Source organism: Protopterus annectens, chromosome 4.part0 (genome assembly GCF_019279795.1).
Source record: "Protopterus annectens isolate FY-2018-M chromosome 4.part0, PAN1.0, whole genome shotgun sequence".
NCBI classification, from domain to species: Eukaryota; Metazoa; Chordata; order Ceratodontiformes; family Protopteridae; genus Protopterus; species Protopterus annectens.
This window is the reverse complement of record NC_056733.1, coordinates 821,314,312-821,334,735: the sequence shown is the minus strand read 5'-3', so window position 1 is coordinate 821,334,735 and position 20,424 is coordinate 821,314,312. Positions and strand designations below refer to the sequence as shown.

At 40.7% G+C, this 20,424-nt stretch overlaps 1 protein-coding gene across 1 annotated transcript in view; it reads right to left on the bottom strand.

Moving 5' to 3' along the window:
• The window catches only part of MMP17 (matrix metallopeptidase 17), a 1,131,886-nt gene that overhangs the window by 1,073,000 nt on the left and 38,462 nt on the right, over positions 1-20,424 (bottom strand). Inside the window, exon 2 of the mRNA XM_044069795.1 lies at positions 13,860-13,992. Within this exon, the coding sequence (XP_043925730.1) occupies positions 13,860-13,992 (133 nt within the window). The remainder of the gene's footprint in view (positions 1-13,859; positions 13,993-20,424) is intronic.

Below are 20,424 nucleotides of genomic sequence, written 5' to 3'. Positions count from 1 at the left end.
GAGATGAGTATGGGTTGCTGAAGGTAAGAGAAGCAGCTTTGGTGAGGGTAGGTGGGGGCTTTATGTATGGGGTTAAGAGTGTGTGAGGTGATGTTATGTTGTGTAGGAGGAGCAGTGCAGGTAGAAGTATGACAGGAATGATTAAGTCTGGCATGTTTGAAGAGGAGGAGGAGGAGAGGGCTTTAATAGGGTGAGTTGGTTGACAGTTTGGGGAGGAGTTGTGGGGTAGGGAGAGAGTTTGTAGTGGGTGGTAGCTTGTGTAAAAGGAAGGGGAGGAGTTTGATGGTTGGAAGGGACCTGTGGTTAGGTACAAAGGAAATGATATGTGGGGTGGGTGGGGAGCGAAGTGAGCCAGAGCATAGCGAAGGCAAACAGAGCGGGGCTAGACCTGGGACAAAGTGCAAAAAAAAAAAAAAAAACAATCAGCCAGTTCAATCCAGTGTCTGGGGAAGATAAACAGTCAGATTTAAGGGCAATTAGACAAGCTAGATTCTAAAGAAAAAAGGGTATTTTCTTTTGTGTTTTTATTTTTCTTTAAAAATGGGGAGCTGCAGTTCACTGAGGAGTAGGAAAATAATGTAGTTATGCCAGGGGTTTTAGAAAGGGACATTCAGTAAATTATGGCTCAGTAGAGTACTAATTAAAAAATAATGCAATATGGTATAAGCAAGTACACTACTGGGGATTCCTATGAAGCAAGGGCAGAAAATCAAAGTCAAAAGATGGTGCCTTTCTACATCAGTTTTTTTTATTTCTCTGTAATTAAGCAGGAGTGGTACGGAGGTGTGCAGGTTCAAAGTGTGGGAGGGATATAGACACAAAGTAATACAAGGTTGTGAGCCAGAAAAACTGGACAGGCCAGCTGCTAAGAAAACAATCAGGGAAGCCAAGCTCGGTCAATTCCAGGTCAGTGTAGTGCAGTATCTTCCTAATAACTACAAATCTTGTGCTACTAATCTAGTACAGTGTGGTGAAAAGGACCACCACTTCTACAGGGAAAAACAATTGAAGTATGAGCTGCGGGTACATAGGTAAACCTTTTCCAAGAGAAAGAAAATAGTTTTAAGTAATTGACCTAGGAGTACAATAGGAAGAGAAAAATTGGGGGGAGGGGGCAGTAGTGTGCACACCTACAGTAAAAGGCTAAAGCAAAAAGTCTTCCATTTACAGGACAGATTAAATACAACTCTAACATGCACTAGTGTAGCTGAAATGATAATGATTTTATTATTACTCATTATTATTCATCCTTCCTACCCTTCCTAGCTATCAAATTAGGTGTTCCCCAATGTTCCCATTCCATCACCACTACTTTTAATATATTTACCAACAACTTACATTTGGCCAAATGTCAAGAGTCCCTCATACAATATGCCAACAACTCCACATTAATCTGTTCTGCCAGTAAGCTAACTACTCTACGACACCTCACCCAAGGGTCTTTTCCATCAATTGAAAGCAGGCTCAATAACTCCCAGCTTCTACACAATCAAAAAAAAAAAGCGTCTGCTATCCCTCCCAAATGTTTTTGCACACCTCCAACAAAATTTCTCAATAATCGTATCTAATAAGACTCCTATAGAAGTCATCCCCCATACCAAGCTATTAGGCATGGCAATTGATGATAACCTGAAATTTGACTTACATGTGCAACAGGTTATCAAAAAATCCACTAGAAATTAGGGACACTCTATAGAACAAAAAACTACTTAACTGATTAATCTAGAAAACTCCTGATCTCTACACTTCTACTTCCCACTTCTTATATGGCTCCATAGTACTGGTTAACCTTGAAACTTCCATCCAAAATCAACTAAACAAGGTCAAAAAATTGTAAAACTTTCCACTAACACACCAAACTGAACCTATCACTGCTTAGCCCTAAAACAGCTCGATTGGCTTGAATTACCTAAGCAACTCACTCATACCCAACTACTCATAGTCCACAAATTTTATTATACAAACCAGAACAAAGCAAAGCGCTACAAGACTTATTGTACACATACACCCCTGTTAGGCCACTTTGATCTGAAAACAAAATGCTCCTCACTATCAACCTCTCTCTACTCCAGCTATGTATCTCACTCCTGGAACTCTATTCCGTTATCCTTTAAACATACAAGCAACCTTTACAATTGCAAGACCAATCTAAACAATATTTGACACCTACACCTGCACAACCCTCAAAACAGATGCATGACCACGTACTCACTATAATTATACCTTTCTCACTCTAAATTCACTAACACCTCCATATCCTAGTAAGTAATAATGGCCTGACATCAAAGAGGTTCTCACTTTAATGATACCATACTACTAATGTATGCTATTCTACCTGTTCAGCCATCATTTACTATTTATTTTCCTTTCTCATGTCCATCCATAACACTCTCATCTTTCTAATAATAATCAACTCTCTCCCACCCTCGCTCTCTCTCTCCCTTGCTCTCTCTCTCTCTCTCTCCCTCACTCTCTCTCTCTCTCTCTCTCTCTCTCTCCATGTCCTTAACTTTCCCTCCTGCTCATTAATCCTCTTTGTCTCATTCTATTCCACTGTTTAATTTGGCAGCAGAATTCTCTATTACTTCTTATCTCCATATATTAGAAATATAGTCAGTATTTTGAATAATTATGTATTAATTTACTTGATGTAGGCTATCCTTTTCTGAAAGTATCTTGCTACTTGTAGTAGATATTGTATTCTTGATTGCAGTTTATTATGGTAATATTCTTTAAATGTATTGCAATCTGTTGGTGTTTTATCTATTGTGGGGATTTTCACCCCTTGTATATGATTACTTATCAGGTACTGTAAAATGATTTTAGGTGTGTTTTATGGAGCTTTTCTTCCAGTTCATTGTAAAATATTTAATTTGTTGAGAGGCTTCTCTCCCCTTGCTTATCATTACTCATCAACTACTGTTTAAATGGTTTTGAATTTGTTGTCGAGCTTTTATCTATGGGCCTCTGCTGAAAATGGCTCAGCTGGGCTTTGCCAGTTACCAAAGGACAAATAAAATAAAATAATGAAATAAGTCATTGATAGACCAATAGATAGTCAGATGGTCAGCCGGCAGGGAGGACAAATAGCTACTCTTCTTCAGTGAGTTCATAGACGAACATTAATTTGACATTTTCACTGTCAGCTCATACTCTGTTGTGGTCCCCTTTCTAAGGTTCACTGTCACTGTCTTGGGGTTCTCTGCTACCTAAAATACCTATAATATTTTGTATTTAATAACAGATATATTTCTTCCTCTATCCTACAGATGGTGACCATTTCCTCAGTCTGGACATTTTCTACTGTGCATTCACTGTGACTGCTTCCTGCTTTGAGTGACACTATGCTGTGCTTGTTCTGTGATGTACTATAGTCCTGAATCGTACCCCTTTGGTTTTAATTCATCGTTTTGAAAATCATAAGGTTCTTATGTATTACACAATAAGTATTTTATATTTTCTACTTGATTTACATATCTAACTTGTTGGTGACCCACTCACTCATGTAACTACTGCCTAGGTTTTTGTCATCACTAAATCACCTGCAACCACCAACTTAGATCGAAACATCATTTATAAAAATACTGAATACAAGAGGACAACTTTATGATACTCTATAAAAGAGCTTCCTCTCTGCCTCTCATGTTTCATCCATATCACCACTTAATATACCTTTTTATTCTCCAGTATATCAAGCTGTGCTTTTCGATTTTCTGTATAACACCATGGTAAAGCCCCTTACTAAAATCTGAGTACACCATACCTACCCCATTCTGCTAGCTCAAAAAACTGTAAGAGTACTCTCCTTTGAAAACCTTCAATAGGCAGTATTGTTAGTACGGTTACTGTGCAGAACTTCTTTCTCAAGATCTCCTTCAGTGGTGGAAGAGACTAAATTGAAACATATTGACATCATACACCTGCCACTGTTTTACTGAACAGTCCCTCCATCTGACTATTCCAATAGAATTTTCTGACTCTCTATGCGGCATTAAACATCTTTGTCAGAATACGTCCTTTAAAAACTTCAGAATGTGGTAATCTATTTCCTTAACTGGCTTCCAGCCTAAGCCAAGCCGTTCAATGAGTGGTTAGGTGTTTGTCTCCAAAGTCAATGTCAACTGATGCATTTTAGCCACATACTCAAGCAATGTTAGCGCCTGATACATGTGTATTTCTACAGCTCATACTTTACCTTGGTCTTTCTTTGTGCAGTCTCTAGCTTTCATCGCTTGATATTTATCACACTACCCTTTACCGTCTTCTTTTATTCTGTAGATGTTAGAACTCCAGTTCTGTGTTCTTTATCACAACGTTTAGCCTTCATGGTCATTGTAGGACAGTGTAAGACAGATTTCCTTCTCTCTTTTTCTCTCCTTTTCTTTGCTTTATTTTCTTCTTTTGTTCTTTTTCTCCCATCATCTTTGTTTATTTTACAGTTAGGGGACTCAGACACTAAGATCTGTCTTCAGTCACAATAAGACATGTACATATAATACATGCCATTGAACAGTATTGGGTTTCACATTTCAAAATACGTTAATGCGGTGCTGGTGCTGCGGTAGTGTTGTCGCCTCACAGTAAGACGTTGTCCTGTTCGATTCTCAGCTAGAGCGTCTTCTGTGTGGAGACATGCGTGAATGGGCGTACATTCGTTGAAGGTTGTGCATCAGGGCCGGCAACTCGGCATGTAAAAATCTACTGCCAATCATTAGTGGACCGGAGTTCTGCTGTGGCAACCCCTAACCGGGAAAAGCCGAAAGACACAAACAGTTTCAGAATACGTTAAACCAGAGCCAGCCTTATTAATTGTGGGACCCAATTTGAAGCATTTTGGAGGGGCCCCCTCATCTAGCCCCTCATGTCCCACCCCATCTCTCTCACCACTTGCTGGCTTCTTGAACTTAAGACTATTTCAGATTAGGTATCAGGAATGTATGCTATTACTGTATATTAAAATAAAACTTAATTTTTTTGGCTTATATTTTTTCATAAGACACCTTAAAACAGAGGTAAATGACAGTATTACCTCTGATCCAACAGCTCCTGTAGTGCCTCTCTCAGGGTTTGCTTAACTAACTCAGACATATTGAGATTCTGTGCCAATATGTTATTTCAACAGATGGGTGCACCCTGACTTACCAGTAAATGTTCACAAACTCTGTAATACTGTCTGGATGTATTGAGCCTGTGTAAGAGATATCTGCACATCCCCTTTTCCCCACCCATACTGTTTTAGTTTTAAATTCGTTGTATTTTATTTTTTTCAGTCTTTTCTGTCTGTCCCTCTCTGTTCTTTCCCAGCTTCCCCTCATTTGACTCTCCTTCGCATCTGACGGCCAACAGTTTTGTACACTGGATACTGTATATTATTTTCTCCAAAGAGACATTATACTATGATGTTATAACAGTGTACGGGTATTCTTCTTAAACATTTTAATACCTATTTTATTGACTGAATTCATGTTTCACATCTACTTATGATTATGGTCATTAATGCTACTCACCATCCTGACTTGTACTTCTCTGCATGATTGCTCTTACATTAACACTGTTGCATTGATATTAATTAATGTTTTTATTTCTTCAGTTGTTTTCCTCTGTGTTGCAGTTTTAACACTTTCAGCAAAACGAATCATTTTTCTATACACTTCTGCTTCCCTCCATTCAGCACATGCACATCATGTTTCACTTCTCTGGGATTAGTTTTCTCCTATCCGAGACTGCAATAAGCATTTTTCCGTCATACTCTTCAATTGGTAACAAGTCTTAGTGATCAGAAGTTAACTTTTATCACAGTCTCTGCATTTTTTGTCCTTACTAGTGTTTGTTTTCATGTTGTCAGAGATTGATTATGTCACAGTTATCTCCTGTAATTTTATTCATTAACAACCATTCATAAACCCCATATCCACAACAAAAGTAAAAGAAAACAGCTCCTCTCTATCAGTCTTCAAAATAAGCCAGCTCTTAACTTTTTATACAGTAGCTGGAGTATTACAGAAAATTAGATGGTTAGTGCAACCAGTTTTGGGTTAAAAACCCTGATGAGCACTCAACAGTAACTCACTGCTATGGGAATGGAAATAATACTGGACTTGTAACTACTATGGTAGCAAAGGCTACCAGTAGGAAAACCACTTACACTTTGCTGTAGTGTCTCTTAGGCAAATCTTTGGATCATGTACAGCATAATGACCCTGTCAAAGCCTAATGTGGGGCACCCTGAGGGAGTGAGAGCCTATTGGGCCAAATTGGTCCAACTGGCCTAAGGCCAGCCCTGCCTTAAACATACAAAACTGTCTGCCATCTTTAAATCCTTTGAAAACTTCCATGACTCCATCCTTACCTTAGACTGTATCAACACAGAATTCATATTGTCTCAAACTAAAATATGTCTATGTGATCATGCCATTACAGTTATAGTTTGTCATCAATAAAAAGTGGTAACTTGAACATAACACAGAGGCTCTAACATTCCAAGGACTGCTCTAGTTAGAGGAGGACAGATATGAGTGGTCCATTACCCTTTTCTGCTTGAATGATAAGTGTGACGGTGACTGGTCTACTGTTGGGGGTGACAGAAACCCACATTGACTCCTCAGTTGTCTTCCCTCTTTTTTTCTCATACCCACTGACAAATATGTGAAGCTGCAAATCCAGTGGAATTATGGGTATTTCCTTCATGATGTTGCCTAATCTGGATTTTCAGTTCTGATCCCCATACCTGATATCTGCCAAACTGAGTTCAGTCTTATATGCATATATACAGGCTCAAACCAAGGCCTGTTATGCCTGCCTAAGCCAAAAATGAAAAAAAAAAAAAAAACAAAAAAAAAATATTCATCAGAAATTAAGTCCTTCCAGCCTGTTGCAGATTTTAATATGACCAGGTAATCAAATCTATTACCTAACCACTCTTACATTAAAGCAAGATGTTGTTTGATAAACCCATACTTCTAGTAATAGGAAAGGTAGTACCTGAGGGTCTCAGCCCTTTTCGCACTTATGCCATCTGATGTCTTCTGATTTCTGAATGTGCTGAACCCATTGGTATAATATTGACACCTAAGTGGTTGAGAACTACATGTAACTTGTTAGTGTATCAAAACAGCACTGAATAAGCTCTGGCAAAAGTTTCCTTAGTCACAGTTGTACTATCTGTCTATCACCTGTATTCAAAAACATAGCTATTCCATCCATAAAACTTGATAAATAACAATATGGCCCTATCCTTAAAAATATATCTGACTTTAAATAATGTCATTGTTACTAATCATGTACCCTTCACCATTTAGTTTGGGGTGAACTACTAATCTGATATCACTGCTGTCACACTTCTGTCTGGCAAATGGCTTGGTAGTAGCCAACACATGGTTCAGAAAGAGAGACAGTCACAAGATCACATACAAGAGTAGTCAACATGCAAGTCAGGTAGACTTTCTCCTAGTAAGGAAAAGGCACTGGGGCAGAATCCATGATTGCAAAGTCATCCCCAGTGAAACAGTCGTCCCACAGTGTAAACCACTAGTTGTCACAATCAATTGCAAGCAGTGGTCAGAGAAGGCTCTAAGGTCAACAGAGACCAGGCTGAAGACCTGGAAGTTGACAGGAGAGAAAGTACAACATTTCAAGGAATTACTCAGGGCTCTTGCACCCCAAGAAGAGGAGGAAATAGGTGGAGTTGAAGAAGAATGGTAGCTCATAAAACAACCAGCATGTGTTAGGACTACAGAAAAGTTATGTGGCCAAGCCAGGTATGGAAATAAGGTACATAAGGAAAGCTGGTGGTGGAATGCAGAAGTCCAGGAAGTCATCAAAAGAAAGGAGTACAGGAAAAAGTAGGAGATCGAAAAGTCTGACTGAGCTAGGAAGGAATATTGGTTGGCTTACAAAGAAGCTAAGAAAGGAGTTGAAATAGCAAACATAAGGCATCAGAGGCACTCTACTAGCTTTTAGAAAGTGACTCAGTAGGTGGCACAAAGAAACTATATCAAGTTGCAACACAAAGAAAAATAAAGAAGATAGTCAGACACCCTATATAAGGGATGTCAACAACAACTTGCTCACCAGTCCACAAGAAATCAAAGGCAGATGGAAGGAGTATTTTCAGCAGCTTCTAAATGAAGAAAACCCAGCAGAAGCTGTACTGCTCCAGAAACAGCGTACAATGGGAGAAGAAGAGGATCCCAACCTAGAAGAAGTAAGAACAGCTCTAAGGAAAATGAAGTCAGGGAAAGCAGCAAGCTCAGATGAAGTCACAGCAGATATGATAAAGATGCTGGGTGAGATAGGGGAGAAATGGCTCCTTAGGGTACTAATAGCAGTGGGGAGAGAAAGGCGTATGCCAGATGACTGGAGAATAAGCATACTCATGCCAGTGTACAAGAACAAAGGGGACATCCACAACTGTGGGCAGTACAGAGGCATCAAACTCCTGTCACATTGTACGAATGTTCTGGAGAGGGTGACTGCTAAACGGATCCACAGAGTAGTAGAATGTAAGATGGAAAATGAGCAGTTCGGATTCAGATCAGGATGCAGCACAACTGACCCACTGTTTGCAGTAAGACAGACAGTAGACAGTTAAGAAGAAGCTAGAGATGAGGAAAGAGTACAAGTGGGTATTCCTAGATTTGGAGAAAGCATATGACAAGGTCCCATGAAAGCTGATTTGGGCAGTACTGCTGTGGTTCGAAGTCCCAGATACACTAGCAGAATTAGTGAAAGGCTACGTACAAGGACCCAATGACTCAACTACCAACAGTGTTTGGTCTCACAGAGGGTTTTCCAAGTGGGAGTAGGTGTACATCAGGGTTCAGCTCTGAGCCCACTGCTGTTCATACTGGTGATGGACTACATTAGCAAACAGGTTGGAGGGGATGGATAAACAAAGCTGCTCTATGCAGAGGATGTAGCAGTACAGGCAGACTCTGAGCTAAAACTTCAGCAAAGGATAGGAGAATGGAATGCAAATCTGAAGGCACATGGGATGAAACTAAGCACAGATAAGATGGTGGTAATGGCAGCAAATTGGGAAAATCAGAAGAAGCTGAGAATAAAGATAGAATGGAAGATAGTGGAACAGGTAAACAGCTTCAGGTATCTGGGAGGAGTAGTTGAGGAGAAGGGTAGTCTGAATGAAGAGGTCAAAGCTAGAATCAGAGGGGCTGCAGCCAACTGGCATAGAGTATCAGGTGTAGTCCATGACAAAAGAATGCCAAAGAAGCTGAAAAGTAAGGTGTACAAGACAGTGGTGCGACCAGTACTACTGTATGGTACAGAAACCTGGGCAGTAAAGGCAGAACAGCTGAGGAACTAGAGGTGATGGAAATGAAGTGCCTGAGAAAGGTGATAGGATGCACAGTGTGGGACAGATGAAGAAATGAGGACATAAGAGCAGAAGCCAAAGTAGCTCCAATTGCAGAAAAGACCAAAGAGACCAGATTACACTGGTTTGGACACATGTGTAGAAAAGCAGAAGACAATCTGGTGAGGAAGATTTGGGACTGACAGGAAGAAGGTAAGAGGAAGCGAGGACATCCAGCAAAGAGGTGGATGGATTGTGTGAGAGAAGCTCTGTGACAGTCAGGCATGAGTGCTGAAGAAGGCAGGAGTGTGGCACTGAATCTGGAGAGTTGGCGACAGTGAACACAATATTCCGACCCCATGTAGAAAAATGGGAAAAAGGGGGCTGATGATGATGATGATGATGATGATGATGATGATGACTGTTGTCACAAATAAAGCTTCCTTTTCAATACTAACACAAGTATGTAATGCATTCAGAAACATGGCTACCACCTTTACTCAATGGAAAGCTTTAAATATTATGTAAAATGCATAGTTCAAGGAAGTATTTATTAGCACTTGGATTACTTATTGTTATGTGAGATATATGTACATGTATATGCATGAAGGGTATTTCACAAGCAACTGCCCCATTAATGGAAACATTTCAGTCGGTTAAAAACTGTTGTTACTCTCAGTAATATTATGACATAGGTTCATAGGTTCATAGGTAGTTACAAGGCTATTGGCCCTAGGGCCTATATAAGCCTAGCCAAAAAGGTACCCTGGCTTTCACCACCCAAGAAAATTATTTTCCTGTACCCCTGTCGAGCAGAGCCACAGAAGTGATCCCCAGGATGCATTTCCTATTTCCCATCCAAACATCAAGATTTTTCTTGAAGCGTGCTAATGAGGAGCTTTGTTTGATATAGATAGACAGTTCCAGAGTATGGGAAGTGTCTGGGACAGGAATCTATCCCTCCAGCATGTTCTGTTTATTGTGGTGACAAGGTTTAGGTCCCTAGAGCGTGTAGCTTGGAGGGACTGGAATTTCTTTAAATGGAACATGTCCAATAGCTCTGGGTTTGACATAGCTTTGTATGTTGGGCAGAGATCGCCTCTGAGTAGATAATATGCGATGGAGTAAAGCTGGAGATTTTGAGATGGTCTGCGTACGGCATCTGTTTGAGGCTGGTAATCCTCTTTGTGAGGTATTTCTGCAGCCTTTCCAGTTACTGTAGATGTCTTGTGAGGTACATACCAAAAGGGGCATTGTACACTATAATGGGTCTAATGAGTGATGAGTAGAGGGGAACAATTACCTCTTTTTTCCTGGATGAGAAACCTTTTGTTATGAGGTGTGCCACGTAGAACGATTTCCTGACTACTATGGCGATGTGATTATTAAAGGAGAGACTACTGCCCACCTGTGTCCCAAGGTCTCTTATCACACTTTCGGTGTTAAGTAGATTACCGCCTATGTGATAGTTCATGGGTACAGAGTTTTTACCAAAAGGGAGGACAATGCACTTTTTGGCATTGAGCTTGAGGCCATGGCTTTGACACCAGGCATCTGTCTCAGTGAGGCCCTTTTGTAGGATGTCCACATCGTTAGGAGTTTTGATTATGGCTCCTAGTTTGCAGTCATCTGCGAACTTCATTAGCCAAAGACCTTCTGTGTGTTAGCCTGTACTTCAGAGAAGTAGATACCAAACAGGAGAGGACCCAGGACTGAACCCTGTGGTACTCTACTTGTCACTGGTCTGAAGTCAGATTTGGAGTCTGCTACTCTCACATTGTGGATTCTGTCAGTGAGCCAGTTGGCAACCCATCTTGTGACATAGGGATTTATTCCTAGTTTAGTGAGTTTATCTATAATTCCAGAGTGGGGGATGGTGTCAAAAGCCTTGGCGAGATCTAGATAGGCTGTGTGAACCAACTTACCCTCATCTACGGCTTTGGTGACTGCTTCAAAGAAGTCTATTAGTTTTAGGAGACATGATCTGCCTTTTACAAACCCGAACTGGGTGGGGGTCCAGAGTTTGGAGATTACCAATATTTTTGTTTATAACTTCCATGATGATACATTCCATGGCCTTGCAGACCAGGCTCGTCAGGCTAATGGGGCGGTAGCTCCCAGGGTCCATGGTGAATCCCCATTTGTGGAGTGGGATAACCATCGCTGTGCACCATTCAGTGGGCACAAAGCCTGAGGTGAGGCTATGATTGAACACGGTACTTAGGTGGGGTGCCAGTTTGTTCTGTAGTTCATGTAGAATTCAGCCTGGGATGTTGTCGGGTCCCATGGATGCTGTGCTCTTGGCTTTGGATAGTGTGGTTTTTACCTGTGCAGCTGTGATTACAGGAACTTTGCATTCTTCGGTATAGAGATGGGCCCTTTAGGAGGTGAGAGGGGGTAAAGTTAGCAATGAACCTATCTGCCAGGATGTTGGCAATATTAGTTCTGTATATTTAGTGCCATTGTGCTGTAACTCAGAGCAGATCTGAGTGTTGCCATTGAGATTTTTGTCATAGCTATAGAATGCTTTGTGGTTGTCTTTAGAAACAGTGGCGATTTTGTTTTCGTAACTAGCTTTGGAGGATTTTATGAGGGATCTCGGCTTCTTACTAAGGCTGACCAGGGAGTTCCTCCAATCATGGGATTTTACTCTTTTTTGCAGCAGATTCTTTGTTCTGTTGTAGAGTTTGTTTATGGCAGGGGACCACCAGATTGGCTTCCTTTATTTGGAGGATAGCATCTTAGTTTTGTTAGGGATAGCACGATCCATGCACTCATGTAAGTGCTTATAGGAGGGAGGGTGGCCTAATGGTTAAGGTATTTGCCTTACAAACACAAGGTGCAGGGTTTGAGTCTCACAAGGGATAATTGGCTAGGCTTACAATGGCTTGCAAGGGCAGTTAGCCTAGTACTAACCTATGAACCTATAAAGTGCATTTGTGTAGGATTCAGCAGTCGTACCTCTATTGTCCATCTGCATGGGTGTCTTAAGAAGCGTGAAGTTGGCTTTGGAGAAGTTTTTTATGATGGTTTCCCTAATGGGGGGTGGGGGTGGAATGTGGATGTCTAGGGTGATTAGCTTGTGGTTGGATATGAACAATGAGAAATTGACCTCTGGTGTGGAACACCAGTCACCCATGTTGGTAATGACCAGGTCAAGGATATTGCTGCCCCTGGTAGGCGTGTGGATAAGTTGGAATTTATGAATCCCAGAAAACGTTGAGCATAAGAGTTGGTACATGAGTAGTTTTCCCAGTTAATGGTGAGGTAGTTGAAATCACCCATTATTAGGGTGTTAGGTTGTACCCTAATATTTTCTAGTATATCAGAAATGAGGAGTGGGAATCCTGGAGCATGGTGGGGGATCTGTAGCAAACTGCAGTTTGGATTGCGGTCTTGCCCAGAGTTAGTTGCACTTGGATAATCTCGGATGCATTATGCTGAGCAACTAGCCTGGAGGTGTGGATATCCTTAATGAATATGAATTTTTTGCTAATATTTTGTAAATTCATTTACCAGTGATCACAATATTTGTGTGGTTTTATATACATTCAAAATAAATGAGAACAGTTCAGATTTGCTACATTGTTTCAGTACATTAGAAAGTCCTATTAATATGACCAATATCCCAATATGAAGATCTAATGATATAAAAAAATCTTTAGTGAGAATTCCTTTCTTAATAAGTCTATTATTTGCACATGCTTGCATTTATCATCGATTGTTTCAGTAACTGTTAACTGGTTTGTGAAAGCTAAAACACTTGGAGAGGTCTGGGAGAACTGGAAATAAATAAACGTTGTAGCAGCATGACAGAATTAACTGGTGTGACAATGGGATTGCTTGATAAAACCCATCAGAAAGAGACAATACCTTTAGCAGTCTATTTATAAATATAAGTAAGCATGTCTCTATAAAATCTGTGCAGTAATTATTGTCAGTTTCTGCCTTTGTTAGCTTTGTGTGATTGATATAGGTATCATTTTTTTTTCTATCTCTTACAAGTTACTCAGGGGAAAGCGGTGTAAACAAGTGTGTTATCAGAAAAATTCACAAGACCGAAACAGATGGGATTTCCAACTGTTTGTGCAGCTGTAAGGCCATCTTGGGATTCCTGTGACATTATAAGCCTTTCAAGATGCACTCCCAGGTTTATGAAGTCACCCCGAACTACTCAGTACGTTTAGAACCTGCTAACAGATGGACAACCACCTGGCACTGAGTATGTAACACTACTTTGTATTATACCTAAGGGAGTAAATGGCTTTTTATTTACAAACATTCAAAATTTATAGACAGCTAACTATTAAGAAATGCACTTTGAAATTGCATACCAGTATAATATAAAACATTTTCAGGAAAAAAAAAACAAACCAAAACAAAACAACATTATTAGGAAAAAAAATAATAAAAATGCATTGATTTCATATCAGCACCGCAAGCACAGAGGCAATACTAGTTGTATGATGATTGTCTCTCACTCTCTCTGTAGCCTTCCATAATTTATAATAGTGAATAGTAAGAAAAGAAAAGCTGAGAAGATACAAACCAAGAATTCCTGTCTCTTCAAGGCCACTAAACCGCTGCATGGCTTTAACTGCTTTTGTCAATGGTTCTTGTGTCTGCAGTTGCCCAGTTACAGGGTCAGGAGGAGGCAGGTAGCCAAACTTAGCCAACCAGTCCTGTTAAACAGAAAAGAGAGAAAAACAGAGTGAAGGATTTTAAAAGGGGCCATTTTACCACAACACAATGTTTCTCTCTTCTGTGGGTGGTAGAGACTTTACACTATTTTAGGCTACATGAACATGCAAACTATTTGCAAGAAGCATATTATTTTCACAGCACAATCCAGTATTTTTTAAAGTTTGCACTTCCTTGCCTCATAAACTATGATCTGTACCGCAACAATCTCTGTAACATGAATTATCCTCCATGTTTCCAAGCACAGTTCACAAATGTTATGAATACCATGGTTTTGAAAGTCACTATAGAAATGATGTCTTTTGTGGGACCTAGATTTAGATTGGAACAACTGTTTCAGCATGCAAAGCAATACAGAAATACGAATGAGCAGGGATTCTTCTCAAACATTGTTTTGGTTATGTCTTCATAATGACATTTGAGAGTCATGCTTTGTGGATGCTCACCTAGCTCCCAATCTGCATTTTTGTAGCAACTAAATAAGATTGGAAAAAAACCCATGATTCTACCCCCAGGAATATATCTATATCTATATCTATATCTATATCTATATATATATCTATATCTATATCTATATCTATATCTATATCTATATATCTATCTATCTATCTATATATTGTTATTCTGCACTAATAAGTGCTACTAGCTAAAAAATACTTTTATTATTAAAGATTGGTCAGTCACCATGACAGATGCAGAATTAACCAAGAAGAAACTCATTTCTGCATAGAACATCAGTGCAAGGAGGCTGCTTGATGCAAACTACAGTATTCTGTTTTTTTTCTTAAATTCATATTTTGTTGTTCAGTTCCAATTATTTTATAGAGTTTCCAAACCCTGGACTAATTACTGAGCAGAAAAATATTACGCCTGTACCTAACACATTTATACAATTATGCCTGCATACTTACTAATTAATAAGAATTAAAAAAAAACGGGTGTGGTATTCCATTTCTAGTCAAATGAAGTCATGCTACTTTTATTTTAATCACTAAATGGTAAATGCAAGAAATTCAAATAATATCATATTTACTATATAAGAACACACTGATTTAACTGGAAGAATGAGATCACATGGCTATTGCAAAATAGTCATGTGCCTGATAAAATGCTTTATCATTCTGTATAATATCCCAAAAACTGCAACCAAATTATAGACAAGTGTGCTTGCCCTGTCTGTACTGCATTTTGCACAAGTCTGCAGTTTGAATAACTAACATTTACTATAGTAATCAACATTTTGGCCAGTTACGCAACACATGTCCAGACAAACACACACACACACACACACACACACACACACACACACACACACACACACTCACACATGCAGAGACACACACACAGTCTCTGGCACTACAAAGTAGTAGACTTTTTTTTCGGTTGTTGTTTACATGTAGGTACATGGTTACTTCAGACTGGGCTGCATATTTCCATTAAATTCTCAGGATCTGTATTTGAAAATCTAGAATTATATATGTTGTGTACCTAGCCAAGTATCAAAAGCAAATAAATAAAGAAGCATGATTTTGTAAATGGGATAATCTGTTCTAGGTAAGGATTAAATTATTTTCTATGACTCCCAGAACCACAAATCACTCTGCCTTTGGCCTCCTATTCTCTCATCTGAGGAAGTATATTGGCATGGTGTTTGCCATGGCATGTTTCTTACAAATGGGACAGAACATAAAGTACAGTTGTGTACACTTACCATAAATGTAGATGTTCGAGTGTATTCACTGTTGCAGTCATTACAATTGGGTTATCCTGCTGGCAGGCTACCCTCAGTCGGCCTGAATTCCAAAGTCTAGGTCCGGCGTCAGTTGCTGTCACCTCTTCCCTGACGTCAGTGCGCCAGGGGTATAAAAGATGCAGCCAACGCCATTTTCTTCAGTTTTTCTTGCCCCAGATGTCAGGTGCCCCCAAAAGGGTAGGCTAAAAATATGTCAATAAAACATGCATGCAGCAAAGTAAATATTTTGCCTTCATCTACAAGCAAATACACCACATAGGTTGTACAGAATAGAGAAGTACAGATAAGTTCCAGCAAAGAAATGGGGGATGGCGGGTGGGTAACCTGGACTGCAACAGTGAATACACTTGAACATCTACATTTATGGTAAGTGTACACAACTGTACTATGTTCTTTGTGTTTCACTGTTGCAGTCATTACAATTGGGTTGAATCCCAAAGCTAAGGTTGGGAGGTTGGAGATAAATAGCATTAGGAGCAGCTATTAGGCCCTGCAGAACTGCAGTGGCAAAGCCTGCCCTGGATTTAGAGTAGAGTGGTAAGTGATAGTGCTTTGTGAAGGTGTGCACTGAACTCCAAGTAGCAGCCTCTAAAATGTCTTTGGTTGGTACTCCCCTGAGGAAGGCTGCTGAAGTGGCTGCTGCTCTGGTTGAATGTGGCCTAATGCCCTTAGGAACTGGCTTGCCATGTTGTGAATAGCAGAAACGAATGCAGTGGCCTATCCACTTTGAAATAGTCTGCTTTGAGATAGCCTTTCCTTGTGATTCTGCAACATATGCCACTAGTAATTGCTCTGTCTTTCTGAAAGCTTTGGTTCTGTTCAAATAGAAGCGTAGCTGTCTGTGCATGTCCAAAGAATGCAGAATTCTCTCCCCCTTATTCTGTGGGTTTGGATAAAAGGTAGGCAGATGAATAGTTTGGTTAAGGGCCACACTGGGCACTACCTTAGGCATAAATGTCGGGTTTGTCCACAGAGAAACCCTGTCTGGATAAAAAATGATAAAAGGTTCCACAGCCATGAGTGCCTGTAGCTCTGAGACTCGTCTTGCAGAAGTTATTGCTAGGAGCAGAGCTGTTTTCCAAGATAAAAACTTTATATCAGCTGTAGCGACTGGCTCGAAAGGAGGCAGGGTGAGTTTTTCCAAGACATAATTGAGGTCCCATGCAGGTATTGGTGATCTCCTTGGAGGCCTTAAATTTTTGGCCCCTCTGAGGTACTGCCTTAATAAAGGATGAGAAAAGATTGGTGGCTCTGTATTGTAATGAGCCGAAATGGCAGAGACATGAATTTTTATAGATGAAAAAGATAGGCCTTTGTCCAGCATCTCAGTCAAGTATTGCAAAATCTGAGGAATGTTTGGTACAGCTGTGTCAATTCCTTGTGCCTGGTTCCAAGAACAGAATCTCTTCCATTTTCCAGCATAGGATTTTCTAGTACTAGGCCTCCTGGCCTCCAAAATGACATCCATCACCACCTTAGTGAGAGGTGTGTTTTGTATGACTACATTATCTGCCATGCTGCCAGATTTAAGGTCTTGAGTTGGCTGTGCAGGATCTGATTGTTGTGCTGTTACAGTAGATGAGGTACTTGAGGTAAGGTCCAGGCTGGGCATTGAGACAAGTTCCTTAGGATTGGATACCAGTACTGGCGTGGCCAGTCTGGGGCAATCAGAATCATTTTTGGCTTCTCTTGTCTGACCTTTAGGAGTACCTTGGGGAGGAGAGGCAGAGGAGGAAAGGCATATACTGTTAAGTTTTTCCAGCTGAAAGATAGGGCATCCACTTTCCATGCTTGTCTGTTATAAGTCCTTGTGCAGAATCTCTTTAATTGGCAGTTGTGAGGTGATGCAAATAGATCTATGTCCGGGCATCCCCATTTCCTTGTTACCATGCTGAAGACTTGCGGATCCAATTTCCACTCCTGGGGATTCATGAGGTTTCTGCTTAGTTCGTCTGCCAGAGTATTTATCTTTCCTGGCAGGAATTGTGCCTGCAGATGTACTTGGTAAGTCAATGCTGTGTCCCACAAAGTCATGGCTTGTCTGCAAAGGGGGTAAGAATGAGTGCCTCCCTGCTTGTTTATGTACCACATGACCATGGTATTGTCTGTCTTTATCAGTAGTTGTCCCGGATGAAGTAGGTCCTTGAAGGCTGTCAGGGCATTTTGAACAGCTAGCATCTCTTTTTGATTGATATGCAGATGCATTTGGTTCGCGGACCATGTGCCTTGAATACATCTTCCTGCCATGTGGGCTCCCCAGGCATAATCCGATGCATCCGTTGTTAATGTCTGTGTGGCTGGGGGTAGAGTGAATGGCTGTCCCTTGTTCTGGTGACAGGCCTTCGCCCACCATCAAAACTCCTGTTGCAGGCAGGGAATGAGAGTAACTATTGTTTCCAGGCTGTGGCAATGTTGAGTCCAAACACTTTTTAGGTACCATTGAAGTTTCCTCATATGCAGTCTTGCGTATGGAATTAGTAGAATGCAGGATGCCATGAAGCCCAAAGCCTGCAGTATTTTTCTTGCAGATAACTGGGACTTTGTTGCCGACAGTTTGAAATAGGTAGTCAGTTGTCTTTGTTTGTCTGGCGTGAGATAAGCCATCTGGGCAGTTGTATTTAAGCTTGCACCCAGGAATATTACCTCTTGAGAGGGTACTAGTTTTGATTTCTGTTCGTTGACTGTGTACCCTAGGCATGGTAGTAATCTCTTTACAAACGCCAGATGCTGTAGTAGAATGTCCTTGTTCTCTGCTTGAATGAGGCAGTCATCCAAGTAAGGATATATTTGTATTCCTCTTTGTCTGCAGTATGCAATTACTGGTGCTAGGCACTTTGTGAAGACCCTGGGCACAGTAGATAAGCCAAAGGGCAGTGCAGAGAATTGGTAGTGCATTGAGCCAGCTTTGAGTCTGAGGTATCTTCTGCATATTTGTCTGATTGGGAAATGCAGGTATGCCTCTTTTAGATCTAAAGTCACAAGCCAAGTCTTCTTGCCCAACATGGGCAGAAGCTGCTGTAGAGTCAACATTTTGAATTTTGGAATATCCAGATATATGTTTAGAATTGATAGGTCCAGTATTGGTCTCCAGGGTTTGTCCTTTCTGGGTACCAAGAACAGTCTTGAGTAAAATCCTTGTCCCCGCGCTTGCTCTGGCACTTGTTGAATGGCTGTCATGTCCATGAGGGATGAAACTTGTTTTTGTGCCTCTGCCCATTGATTGCGTGGCAGGTCTGGCATACCATTTAGCTTTGGCAGGGTGTGAAATTGGAACCTGTAGCCTTGTGATACTATATTTAGAACCCATTTGTCCTGGGTGATCATGTGCCAATTTTGTGAAAAAAGTGCTAGTTTTCCCCCCAAAGGGGCTGCCAAAAGATAAGTGCTTGGTGCTGGAAGGGGAAAGTCATTGAGACTGTTTCCTGTATGGCTGTGATTTTTCCTCTCCGCTCTTGGAGGTAGAAGCACCCCATTGTTTAGGCCTGTATGAGCCTTGGGGCTGTGATCTGCCTCTGGGGCGTCTGTATCTGCCTCTTTGTGGTCTATCTGACACTGGAAAGGACCAATTCTTTGTAGGCCAGTTCCTGCTAAATCTGGGAGGCTGTACCTGCAAGAAATCCTTGACTGTTTGCATAGATTTAGCTTTGCCCTCCATTTTCTTCAACACCTCTTCTGCTTTAACACCAAACAAAGTATCATGTTGTAATGGAGCATCTAATAGTTTTGCTTTAACATGATCCGGCAAATTTTGTTCTTTTAACCAAGCATGCCTCCTAATGACAGAACCTGTAACAGCGGCCCTGCAGGAGGCCTCTAGAGAATCAAAACCACATTGCAAATTATGCTTTCCAACTTGTTCAGCTGCATGCAATAAATCCTGCATTTCTTTGTTGTCTGCACATTCTGAATTTGCTGACATTTTCTGTTTAAGCAATGACATAAGATATTGCTGATATTTAAGCATATAAAATTGGCAATTTAAGGCTCTTACAGCCAAGGTAGCAGAAGTATAAATCTTTTACCCCATCTGTCTAGGGCCCTAGAATCCCTATTGGAGGGGATAGGGTTTTTGCAGTAGAAGCCTTGACCCCTTTGGAACCCTGAGAGATGGTTTCTGGGTCAGCAGCAGGGATTTTATAAAGAAATTTATGTGAATCAGGAACCCTGTAGTATCTGTCTGGCTTAAGAGGGGCTGGTGGTAGAGTCTGGAGATAGACTGGACTCTGAAAATACATAATCTACAATGTCTAAAACAGGTGGGATTGCAAGGGGCCTGTGCTGAGGCAATAAAAGAAAGTGTCTGAGCCTTTTCTTGGATTCTGAGTAATCTTGGCTCTCCCAGTGGAAATGCTCCCTCATAGTATGCAGTGTCTCCCCAAAAGAATAATCCTCAGGAGAGGCTGAAGGGATAGATTCTTCAGCATCAGAATCCTCATAGGGAGGAATAGAGTAATCCTGTTCAGAGGAGTAATCAGAGGAAATAGAAACCTGGTCTGAAGATTCGTATTCTAACTCTTGCCTAGGCCTCTTATCAGGAGGGGGATGGGGAACCCCTGATCAAAGTAATTAGGTCTTTGGCCATTTTAAGCATCTGATTTTTTAGGCATGGAGGCCTGTCCAGGTGAATGCTGTACTTGTTCCTTTGTCTTTAGAGCTGTTT